At 41.6% G+C, this 13,304-nt stretch overlaps 1 protein-coding gene across 2 annotated transcripts in view; it reads left to right on the forward strand.

Annotated features, from left to right (window-relative positions):
* Window positions 1–7,005, forward strand: part of LOC129702963 (uncharacterized protein C21orf62-like) — a 45,445-nt gene extending 38,440 nt beyond the window's left edge. For both annotated transcript variants that reach the window (XM_055645077.1, XM_055645078.1), the window contains exon 2: window positions 1,462–7,005. In XM_055645077.1, the coding sequence (XP_055501052.1) occupies window positions 1,518–2,186 (669 nt within the window). In that variant the 5' untranslated portion in view covers window positions 1,462–1,517 and the 3' untranslated portion in view covers window positions 2,187–7,005. The remainder of the gene's footprint in view (window positions 1–1,461) is intronic.
* The last annotated feature ends 6,299 nt before the right edge of the window (window positions 7,006–13,304 follow it).

Below are 13,304 nucleotides of genomic sequence, written 5' to 3' on the forward strand. Positions count from 1 at the left end.
CTGAGCAGTATGATTCAATGATTTTATTGCAAGCATTGATGTGGAAGTTGTTTAGTTTAGTTAGTTTAGTTTATTTTATTGTACCAAGGTACAGTGAAAATCTTTTATTGCATGCTATCTAGTCAGCGGAAAAATTATACATGATTACATTTGAACTATTGTGCACAGTGTACATTGTAAATTGTAGGAACAGCACCTCATATTTCACTTGAGCAGCTTACATCCCAGCGGTATGAATATTGACTTCTCTAACTTCAAGTAACCCTTGCTTTCCCTCTCTCTCCATCCCTCTCCTTCTCGGTTCTCCGACCAGTCTGACTGTCCCTGATCATTTTATCTCTGTTTGCTTTGTTGTCACCTTCACCTAGCTAACAATGATCTATTCTACATTTTCCTTGATCTCCAATGACTTTGAGGTCTCGTTCTCACACCTTACATTTCCTTATCTATGTATCTCCCCCTCCCCTGACTCTCAGTCTGGTCTCGATCCAAAACGTTACCCATTCCTTCTCTCCAGTGATGCTGCCTGTCTTGCTGAGTTACTCCAGCATTTTGTGTCTATCCACAGTGTACAGATACATGATAAAGGGAATAACGTTTGGTGCAAGTCAAAGTCCAGTAAGGCGGGCGGATTAAAGAAAGTCCGAGGGTCTCCAGTGAAGTAGATAGTAGCCCAGGTCAGCTACTGTTGTTGATAGGATGGTTCAGTTGCCTGATAACAGCGGGGAAGAAACTGTCCCTGAATCTGGAGGTGGTAAAAGCAAAATAGTTGTGACAGAGACAGAGCAATTGAGAGAATAGTTTCTTCATATGATGCACAGTAAAATAGATGTGTAGGAAGGGACTGCAGACGCTGGTTTAAACCAAAGATAGTCACAAAAGCGGGTCAGGCAGCATTTCTGGAGAGAGGGAATGGGTGACGTTTCAGGTCGAGGCCCTTCTAATGCAGCTGCTTAAAGGTAAAGGCTGATAATGATTTGCCTGAAACAGTGATAGAGAATTGAAGAAAGGGAAAGGAAATGTCACAGCTGGATGAGGCAAAAGTGAGAATTAAGTAGAAATGGGCAGAAGCACTGATGAAACTTTTGAGTTCTGTATTTGAACAGGAAATTGCACCCACAATTTAGTCATCAGTGTACCAATGTCCTTTAGCAGTTTAACCACCCTTCAGCTAAAAAAACAACAATTTGAGCAAGAATAGGCACACAATGCTGGAATAACTCAGGAGGTCAAGCAGCATTTAAAAAGAACATGGATGGGTGACGTTTTGGATCAAGACCCTTCGGGCCTGATCCGAAACGTCACCTATCCATGTTCTCTCAAGATGCTGCCTGACCCACTGAGTTACTCCAGCACCTGCAGTTCCTTGTGTCTCCAGCAACTTGGGAGACTTGTTTTTTTTAATGACCCTCCAAAGATCAAGATGTATTTACAAACAATTTCTATGTCTTTCTGTTTCAGACCCCATGGAAAAAATGGGAGGTTACTGTTAGGCCGCCGAAGGCTTGGTTGAAAAGATGAAGAAGTCCACTGCTGCATCAAACCAGCTGGTGCTCTTTGCTCTGTGGTGCTGTGCCTGTGTCTCTGTGTTAAGGAGCAGTAACCACACACTTATCTTTCAAAAAGAGAGCAACTTCCGGAACTGCAGCTGCGTCTCCAGTATCCCAGACTGTGGGTTTGCTCTTGCCAACCTTATGTGCAAATGTAGGACTGTCTTTTCTAAGGATATTGATAAAACCAGCCCGACATTTAGTCACAGCAGCAGGTTAGTGGTGTGGCTGTCAGACACCACTACTGTAGGGCTGCTGCTGAATTATTCATCAGTCCCAAGCCTCAGACTTTCTTTGTGCAACCCTGATGCTGTACTGACTGAATACCTTGTCATCTTTGGCCTGAAAGAGCTCTGTGTGACAAACCCCAAGTCAAAAGTCAAATACCCACTGCAGAACATAACGATATACAGCACACGGGGTGCTGTCGTTGAGTCGTCTTTGCAGAATGGCATTGGATTCTCATTTTACATTTCATTCTTAAACATGGCGCTGATGCACGGAGATTCTAAATTAAAAGCATATTCGGTGCCAAATGTCACAAATATTGCTGAATATTTTCCAGATCTTCAATATGACACAACCTCCTTCCCCTTGGAGACTGGCAGTTCTCTTGTTACATTTATCTATGTTTAGGCACTGCAACTAGTTCGCTTTTCTTTGCTCACTAAGGGCAACATTGATGCTGAACTTGCAAGAATCCATTTGCATGCAAGTTTTGAGGAACTTCTGAGCTCAGCTTTTCCATTAATCATGTCACTCCAATTTTAACACTTCCCACATGAACAAAGGGGGGGCAGAATGGTGAGAACTAGATTAGTATGTATATTCAGATCTTGGCTCACATCACCAAGTGATTTCACTGTAAATATCTGCTTTGTATTGTAACTTGAAAAAAAATGTTTGTCAGTATTAACTTACAATGCTTCATCCAAAGATCTTATGATCTTTGGCTTCATCTATGGAACCATATATATAATCTCAAAAGGCAGGCTTTTTTCCTCCACTTTACATCAACTTTAAATAGCACTAACAGCAACTGGCAATATCATGCTAGTTTCTGTTTCCTCTAAGACGGCAAGGCTCAAGATTTCTGGGAAGAGATTAACGGCACAGTGGTGTCGTGGCAGAGTTACTACCTCACTGTGCCAGAGACCCAGGTTCGAATCCTACCATGTGTGCCGTCTGTATGCAGTTTGCATGTTCTCCCTGTGACCGCATGGGTTTATTCCAGGTGCACCGATTGCCTTCCACTCTCCAAAGTTGTGCAGGTTTGTAGGTTAATTGGCTTCAGTAAATTGCCCCTAATGTGCAGGACATAGAACTGGTTCATGGGGGATTGATGGTCAGCATGGAGGGCCAAAGCACCTGTATCCACGCTGTATCTCTAAAATATAATAAACTAAATCAGGTGTTAGAAACAAAGAACTGCAGATGCTGGTTTATACCAAAGATAGGTACAAAGTGCTGGAGTAACTCAACGGGTCAGGTAGCATCTCTGGAGAAAAAGGACAGGTGACATTTTGTGTCGGGACCCTTCTTCAAACCTTCTTCTTCAGAGTCTGAGGAAGGGTCCCGACCCAAAACATCTCCTGTTTTTTTTAAACCAGAATGCTGCCTGGATTAGGAGAGTATCAGTTATAGCGAGAGTTTGGACAAACTTGAATTGTTTTGAAATGTTGGAGGTTGAGGGGAGATCTGAAATAAATTAATAAAACGATGAGAGGCATAGATGGGGATGACAGTCAGAACCTTTATCCCTGGGTGGAAATGTTATATACTAGGGGCATAGCTTTAAGGAGAAACGGGGAAAGTTTAAAAGGGATGTCCAGTGCAAGGCTTTTACACGGCAGTAGTGGGTGCCTGGGACGTGCTGCCAGTGCCAGGAATGTGGTGGAAGCGGATAAGATAATGACTTTTACGAGGTTTTTAGATAGGCACATGAACATGCAGTAAATACGAATAGTGTTTACAAATTAGGCATCATGTTCGGCAGATATCGTTGGGCCAAACGCCTTGTTCCTGTGCTGTACTGTTCTATATTCTATGTTCTAACCCTGACTTCCATAGCCAAGTTAATCAAAGCATGCATGTAAGGCCTAATTTGAAGTTGTAGGAATTACAAATAACTGTGTTTTCAGACCATGAATTTTGAAAATCACACTGCAGATGAATTTTGCATGATAATAAGAAGTTTAACATGAAAAATAAAAATACTGGGGAATATGAAAATTGTGATGAAAAGGATGCAAACATTTCAAGTTGCTGTATAAAAATACATAAATGTGCACAAAATAGTTTTGCTCTTGGTGGTTACTTTTCAACAACACAATGCCATTTTTTTTTTACTGTGGGAACAAGTTTTTGGCCCTTGGATCATAATTAAATTTATGCGTGAGATGATTTCCATCTGCTGTGACTTAAACCTTGAAGTAATCCATGCTGCACGTGAAGTGCACCCTTGGTCATCATGCCTTGCAAAGGAAAGTTTCTGTTATTGGAGAAAAGCTGTTCCCTTGGTGTTGAGAGGATCTAAGTATAAAATAAGTGAATCGTATTTCATCCAAAACTCACACATCTTACCCTCCTGTGCTGATTCATACTGGCAAGACTGATGTTTATCCAGCATCATTCATGCGTCTGATAACATACAATTCACACACTGCACATTTCCCCCATTGCTAGTATAAACTGTGGCATTTGAGTTGAGTTTAATTGAGTTTAGTTTATTGTTACGTTACAAAGGTACAGTGCAAAGCTGTTTCTCGTGCTAAACAACATCTGGGACCAAAAATAAATTATGAGCTAGGAGTTCACTATGCAAGGATTGATAAAGAGACATAAATTAAGGATTGGCATTATGCCATCTGTACTTTGCACGCACCATCCACCAACCTTAGTTTCCAGCGGTCAGGATTGCAGTAGTGATTCTTTCACCTTCTGCATCCTTTTTGTACAAAGCAAGTCCGAGCAAAATGCAACAAACACCCCTTAATCAGAACATACCTTGCAATGGTGTGCGGGCAATTCATGGAACAAGACACAATCAAGGTGGACGATCACACGGGGAATGACAAGGCCCAATGGAGATCACACAAAATGTGTAAGAAGGAACTGCAGATGCTGGTTTACACTGAAGATAGATTCAAAATGCTAACTGAGTGAGTCAGGCAGCATCTCTGGAGAGAAGGAATAAGAAACGCTTCGGGTTGAAACCCTTCATCGAAAGTCTGATGAAATGTCTTAACTCGAAACATCACCAATGCCTCCTCTCCAGAGATGCTGCCTGACCCATTGAGTTGCTCCAGCATTTTGTGTCTCTCCTTATTGGAGATAATTGGGTTCCCAATTTCACATCTCATCACTGTCAACAGCTATTACTGCAGGCTACCTTGGGAAGAATAATTTAACCTCTGGGGTCATTGGAGAAATGATGTGACAGCTATGGATGCATGCAGCCTCTGTAGGGAACCACACAGATCCCAATTTAGCACAAGATTTAGTCCACAGAAAGTGCTTTTTAACGTACTATTGCAGATTTCCTTGATTTTCTACCCTGACTTCCAGTTGGCCATTGACACTTAATTGAGTACATTAAAAGAAAGTAAAATTCAAATTGCAGGAACTGGAACCTTAGTTGGATGGACAAGATGCAGTATTTTGGTTAGGCTACATTTGGAGTATTGCTTGCAGTGCTGGTTGCCCAATTACAGGAGAGGTGCGGAGGATTTGAAGAGGTTGCAAAACAGGTTTACCAGAATGCTGCCTGGATTGGAGGGTGTCAGCTACAGGGAGAGGTTAGATAGACTTGGATTGTTTTCTCTGGAATGTCAGAGGTTGAGGGGAGACTTGATAGAAGTAGATAAAATTATGATATAGACAGGGTGGAGGTCCAATATTGGCTGGCAAAGCTACAAGGTAGGACAAGAAACGTTTAACAGAGATGTGCAGGGCAAGTTTTTTACACAGATAGTAATGGGGCCTGGAACGCATTGCTATGGGTCGTGGTGGAGGCAGGTATGTTGGTGGTGTTTAAGCATTAGGTAGGCACATGAAAGTGTAGAGAATAGAGGGTATGAATCACATACAGGCAGGTGAGATCAGTTTAGCTTGTCATCATGTTCGTCACGAACATTGTGTTCCTGCGCTGTACAGTTTTTATGTTCAGTTAAGATAACACATTCTGATAATCATCTTTCAACTAAAAAATTGCTGAGTACATGACAAAAACATTACATTGCGCAATAGGATTTACATCCCCATCGATTTTATGGCTATTGATTGAAGAAGTGTTTTCTTGTCAACGGGACAACAACCCTTCTGAGTGGTTTCATTGGGATCATCATAAGAAAAGATTCACGGGTCTGATACCATTTAAAGACCCATCAAATTGCTAGCTTCATCTCTGTGGTATCAGATTATATGTTCATTTACTGGAGAGGAGATTCAATCCATAATCTTCTGACTCGCAACCACAATCACCAGCTCTTAGACAAGGATAAAGGTCAACATATTTTCATAATGGTTTCTGGTGACTCAGTCTATTTGCAATGATTGACATTGAAGAATCCAAGGAGAAGGCCCAGATTCCTTTCAACCCAATTCATGATCACTCTGTGCCTTGAAGATGCAGAGCATTCCAAACAGGACAAACAACAAGACAAAACTCGACTGACGTGTTCAGATTTAGTTGGTTAACCATCAGTAAGACTCTTACAAACTAGTGAGTTGTTGGTAGTTTAGTAGTGACAGCACCAAAGTTACCAGCAATCTCCCACCATGAAGGATTACCATGAAGAGAAACATATAATAGAAACATAGAAAATAGGTGCAGGAGTAGGCCATTCGGCCCTTTGAGCCTGCACCGCAATTCAATATGATTATGGCTGATCATCCAACTCAGTATCCCGTACCTTCCTTCTCTACATACCCCCTGATCCCTTTAGCCACAAGGGCCATATCTAACTCCCTCTTAAATATAGCCAATGAACTGGCCTCAGCTACCTTCTGTGGCAGAGAATTCCACAGATTCACCACTCGCTGTGTGAAAAAAAATATTCTCAACTCAGTCCTAAAAGACTTCCCCCTTATCCTTAAACTGTGACCCCTTGTTTTGGACTTCCCCAACATCGGGAACAATCTTCCAGCATCTAGTCTGTCCAACCCCTTAAGAATTTAGTAAGTTTCTATAAGATCCCCCCTCAATCTTCGAAATTCTAGCGAGTACAAGCCGAGTATATCCAGTCTTTCTTCATATGAAAGTCCAGACATCCCAGGAATCAGTCTAGTGAACCTTCTCTGTACTCCCTTTATGACAAGAATTCCTTTCCTCAGATTAGGAGACCAAAACTGTACGCAATACTCTAGATGTGGTCTCACCAAGGCCCTGTACAACTGCAGTTGAACCTCCCTGCTCCTATACTCAAATCCTTTTGCTATGAATGCTAACATACCATTTGTTTTCTTCACTGCCTGCGGCACCTGCATGCCTACTTTCACTGACCGGTGTATCATGACACCCAGGTATCGTTGCATCTCCCCTTTTCCTAATCGACCATCATTCAGATAATAGTCTACTTTCCTATTCTTGCCACCAAAGTGGATAACCTCACATTTATCCACATTATACTGCATCTGCCATACATTTGCCCACTCACCCAACCTATCCAAGTCACCTTGCAGCCTCCTAGCATCCTCCTCACAGCTAACACTGCCCCCCAGCTTCGTGCCATCCGCAAACTTGGAGATGTTGCATTCAATTCCCTTGTCCAAATCATTAATATATATTGTAAATAGCTGGGGTCCCAGCACCGAGCCTTGCGGTACCCCACTAGTCACTGCCTGCCATTCTGAAAAGGACCCGTTTACTCCTACTCTTTGCTTCCTGTCTGCCAGCTTGTTCTCTATCCACATCAATACTGAACCCCCAATACCGTGTGCTTTAAGTTTGCATACTAATCTCTTACGTGGGACCTTGTCGAAAGCCTTCTGAAAGTCCAGATATAACACATCCACTGGTTCTCCCTTATCCACTCTACTAGTTACACCCTCGAAAAATTCTATAAGATTCGTCAGACATGATTTACCTTTCATAAATCCATGCTGACTTTGTCCAATGATTTCACCACTCACCAAATGTGCTGCTATCCCATCTTTAATAACTGACTCTAGCATTTTCCCCACTGCCGATGTTAGACTAACTGGGATGTGATTCCCAGTTTTCTCTCTCCCTCCCTTTTTAAAAAGTGGGGTTACATTAGCTACCCTCCAATCCTCAGGAACTACCCCAGAATCCAAAGAGTTTTGAAAAAATATCACTAATGCATCCACTATTTCTGCGGCTACTTCCTTAAGCACTCTGGTTATGATTACACTCTAATGATTACATACATTCTATTCTCACAGAAAATGCACATAATTTTGTTAAATTCTACATTATTGAGTGACTGAAAAGAGAAAATAAAAATGCAGGCGTTTGTGTTATGTTTGCATGACAGGCAGTTCCACGATTCTGCTTTGTGGTATTGTGGTCTTGTGGTTAGGAGTCAACAGCACAATCCCAGAACCTTTCCAGACCACCTCGCAGGCTTAACGTTTTTTCAGCCACTTAAAATAAAATGTGTTCCCATCTTTTCAATTTTCCAAGTTCTCCCACATCATTTGCGATTCACAAATCAGTTATGAGGAATACATGTAGGAAGGAAAAAACGAGGTAGCATTCACTCTTTCTTTCTCATCCAACCTGCAAGAAACATTGCAGCTCCCACACACTGAGGGGAGGCAAAGACATAAGTTACACCACGACAAATAGTAGATGGTGAATGTATGTATGTACTGTGCCATACAATGAAGAGCAGAGGAGTTATCCCCCAATTGAGAGACAATATTTATCCCTTAATTAATATCACCAAAACATTTTCATCTGCTGACAATCATCTTTTGTTTATGGCCTCTTGTTATGCCTATCTTGATGCAATATTATTTGCATTACTGTACATCAGAATAAATGTAGATTAAGATAATTACAGGACATAGATTTGAGGTGCGAGGGGAAAGGTTTAATAGTCAAGTGAAGTCAAAAGAGTTTATTGTCATGTGGCCCTGATAGGACAATGAAATTCTTGCTTTGCTTCAGCACAACAGAACATAGTAGGCATGAATACAGAACAGATCAGTGTGTCCATATACCATTATATAAATATATACACAAATAAAAAAATTAATTGATAAAGTGCAAATAAACAGATAATGGGCTATTAATATTGAGAGTTTTGTCCGAGCCGAGGTTAATAGCCTGATGGCTGTGGGGAAGTAGCTATTCCTAAACCTGGTCATTGCAGTCTTCAGGCTTCTGCACCTTTTACCTGAAGGTAGCGGGGAGATGAGTGTGTGGCCAGGATGGTTGTGGGTTCTTGATGATGCTGCCAGCCTTTTTGAGGCAGCGACTATGATAAATCCCCATGATGGAAGGGAGGTCAGAGCCGATGATGGACTGGGCAGTGTTTACTACATTTTGTAGTCTTTTCCGCTCCTGGGCGCTCAAGTTGCCAAACCAAGCCACGATGCAACCGGCATGCACTCTACTGTGCACCTGTAGAAGTGGAACCTGAGGGGAACCTGAGGGAAACATTTTTCAGTCAAAGGTTGATGGGTACATGGGACGAGCTGCCAGAGGAGGCAGGTACAATAACAACTTATAAAAGATATTTGGACAGGAACATGGATAGGAAAGATTTAGAGGGATATGGGCCAAACCCAGGCAGGTCAGACTAGCGGGAATATTGCACCTTCAGTTGTATGGGCAAATTAGGGTGTATGACTCTGTCTGTGCTGTATGTCTCTATAACTTCTGACATGCGGCAGTTCCCATAACCCTCAATTCCCTGGTCTTTCAAATCTTTATCTATGTCCACCTTAAATATTTCTACTGATCTGTTCTCCACCCCCAGCAGGTGCAGAGAATTCCAGAGATTCACTACCCTTTGAAGAAATTTTGAAGCACTTCAGTTTTAAATGACTGGTTCCCTATTTTTGTTGTTCTGTCCCCTTGGTCGTGTCTCTCCAACAAGTGGAAGCATCGCAACATCTACCCTGAGAAGCCCCTTTGGATCTTTGAATAAGGTCATCCTTCATTCTTCTAAACTCGAAAGAATACAAAACCAAATATTTAGCCTTTTGGTTGGACAAACCCCTCATCCCAGGAATTAGTTTGCAGAATCTGCTTTGGCCTCTATCCAAGGCTACTGTATCCTTTTTTAGATAACGGAATTAAAACTGAACATGGTTTTCCAGGTGTGGCCACAGTAACACTTTGCACAACAGTAACAAAACCTCTCTATTCTTAGACTCAGACCCTTTTGCAATAACAGTTGACATGCTGCTTGTATTGTTAATTTCTAGTTAGACCTGCCTGCTAGCTTTTTGCACTGGAACACCCAAGTCCTTCCGATCTTCACACATTTGCAATCTCTCTCCATTTAGATATTAACCTGCCTTTTGATTCCTCTCACTGAACTGCATGGCCTCATGCATCCCCACGTTTAGCTTCATTATTTTGTTCAAGAAGGAACTGCAGATGCTGGAAAATCGAAGGTAGACAAAAATGCTGGAGAAACTCAGCGGGTGTGGCAGCATCTATGGAGCGAAGGAAATAGGCAACGTTTCGGCCCGAAACGTTGCCTATTTCCTTCGCTCCATAGATGCTGTCGCACCCGCTGAGTTTCTCCAGAATTTCTGTTTAGCTTAATTCACCAGATTTTCACCAAGTCCCTAGATTTTCTACATCTCGTAGCAGAATCAGTGTCCTCATCACAATATGCTCTTTCATCTACTTTAGTGTCATCGGTAAACTTAGAAACCTTGCATATCTTTCCTTCGTCCAGGTCATTAATGTAAATTGTAAAGAATAGGGGACCAAGAACCAGTCCCTGGGGTACTCCACTGGTTATATCTCCCCAGCTTGAAAATAACCCATTCACTGTTTTCTATATAACAACCAGTTTTCTGTCCATTCTAATACACTTTCTCCAACAAAACACAAAGTGCTGGAGTAACTCAGCAGGTCAGGCAGCATCTCCAGAGGGCATGGATAGGTAACGTTTTTGGTTGGGACCTTTCTTCAGAAGGGTCAGGTTGGAACCCTTCTTCGGAAGACCACTCTTAATCTAAAGAAGAGTCCCAACATGAAATGACACCTATCCATGGCCTCCGGAGATGCTACCTGACCCATTGAGTAATCCAGCACTTTGTGTTTTACTCAAGATTCCAACATCTGCAGTTCCTTGTGTTTATGCTTACCAATCTTGCCGCCTCTTAATTTGTGCACCAGTATTTTATGTCACACCATGTCAAATGTCTTTCGGAAGCTAAACACACTGCGCCAACAGGTTGATCTTCATCAATTCTCTCCATCACATCTTCAAAGAATTCACGCAAATTTGTCAGACATGATTTATCTTTCATAAAACCAAGTTGACTAGATTTGATAATCTACAAATATCCAACTGACTGCAAACTAATCCAGTTAAATCAAGTCAAGTGGAGTTTATTGTCATATGCACAAGCACAATGAGGACCAGATACAATGAAAATCTCACTTGCAGCACAGCATACATTACGGTGCAGTCTATATTGCACAGGCACATAGATTCAGATAACACATAAAAACCCATCTACTGACCCATTTCACATGTGAGGCACACCAGAAATTATAAAGAATTTCCTACTTCCAAATGGTATACATTTTGCTTAGAAGATTTTTTTTTGCAGCAGTTTGTACTTCAGTTTTGGCATTTAACATATGTGTGCTTTCTGTTCTTGGTGGGGTCTTAAACTCAGACATGGAATGTAAATAGCTGCACATGAGACATGAGGTTTCTTAACAGACAACGACTGGGACCTTCTATAATGGGATCCTGTAACCCAGACAGCAACATTAATACATGACATAAGACTTAAAATAACAATAATTGTACATAACCAGTGTTATGTGAACCACAGGTATTTTAAGAACTGAACAGATAATTTCTCAGACTTCCTGATGATATCATGCTTTATTGGATTGAAAGCTGACCGCAACTTGGTTACATTTCAGTTAAAACAATACAGCATTTACATGTAGTTTGTGTAGGAAAGAAATGCAGATGCTGGTTCAACTGCCTCCTTAATGCAGGTATAAGTCTTTCCATCACCTTTGGAAACTTTTATTGCTGTTTAGCAACATGAGGACCAAAGTTGTGCCAATGAAAGTCAAAGAAGCCATTATGAGACTGAGAAACAAGAATAAAACTGTTAGAAACATCAGCCAAACCTTAGGCTTACCAAAATCAACTGTTTGAAACATCACTAAGAAGAGAGAGCACTGGTGAGCTTACTAATTGCAAAGGGACTGACAGGCCAAGGAAGACCTCCACAGCTGATGACAGAAGAATTCTCTCTATAATAAAGAAAAATCCCAGACACCTGTCTGACAAATCAGAAACACTGTTCAGAGGTCAGGTGTGGATTTGTCAATGACCACTGTCCGCAGAAGTCTTCATGAACAGAAATACAGAGGCTACACTGCAAGATGCAAACCACTGGTTAGCCACAAAAATAGGATGGCCGGGTTACAGTTTGCCAAGAAGTACTTAAAATATGTTCTGGAAAAAGGTCTTGTGGAGAGATGTGATGAAGATTAACTTATATCAGAGTGATGGCACGAGCAACGTATGGAGGAGAGAAGGAACGGCCCAAGATCCAAAGCATACCACCATCTGTGAAACACGGTGGTGGGGGTGTTATGGCCTGGGCATGTATGGCTGCTGAAGGTACTGGCTTCATTGATGATACAACTGCTGATGGTGGTAGCATAATGAATTTTGAAGTGTTTGGACACATCCTATCTGCTCAAGTTAAAACAAATGCCACAAAACTCATTGGCTGGCGGTTCATTCTACAGCAAGACAATGATCCCAAACATACTGCTAAAGCACCAAAGGAGTTTTTCAAAGCTAAAATATGTCAATTCTTGAGTGGCCAAGTCAATCACCCGATCTGAACCCAATTGACCGTGCCTTTGATATGCTGAAGAGAAAACTGAAGGGGACTAGCCCCCAAAACAAGCGTAAGCTAAAGATGGCTGCAATACAGGCCTGGCAGAGCATCACCAGAGAAGACATCCAGCAACTGGTGATGTACATGAATCGCAGACTTCAAGTAGTCATTGCATGCAAAGGATAGGCAACAAAATACTAAACATGACTACTTTAATTTACATGACATTGCTGTGTCCCAAACATTATGGTACCCTGAAATGGGGGGGGGGCTATGTATATACACTGCTGTAATTTCTATATGGTGAAACCAAAATGTATAAACATTGCTTTTATTAAAATCTGACAATGTGCACTTTAACCACATGTGTTTTTTTTTTCTATTACCAATCTCAAATTATGGAGTACAGAGGCAAATAAATAAATGATGGGTCTTTGTCCTAAACATTATGGAGGCACTGTATCTGTGCCAATCTGTGGTACCCCTCCGCTCCGAAATAACAATATTTAAAAGACAATTAAACAGGTACATGGATAGGAAAGATTTAGAGGGATTTGGGCCAAAAACAGGCAGGTGGGACTAGCATAGATGGAGCAACTTGAATGGCCTGAGCAAGTTGGTCCGGTGGGCCTGTTCATGTGCTCCATGACTCAATGACTCTAACAAAAACAGGAACAATAAATGGCCCTGAATGTCATTGTGCTCATAGTATACTCCTAC

The sequence above is a fragment of the Leucoraja erinacea genome, chromosome 13 (genome assembly GCF_028641065.1).
Source record: "Leucoraja erinacea ecotype New England chromosome 13, Leri_hhj_1, whole genome shotgun sequence".
NCBI classification, from domain to species: domain Eukaryota; kingdom Metazoa; phylum Chordata; class Chondrichthyes; order Rajiformes; family Rajidae; genus Leucoraja; species Leucoraja erinaceus.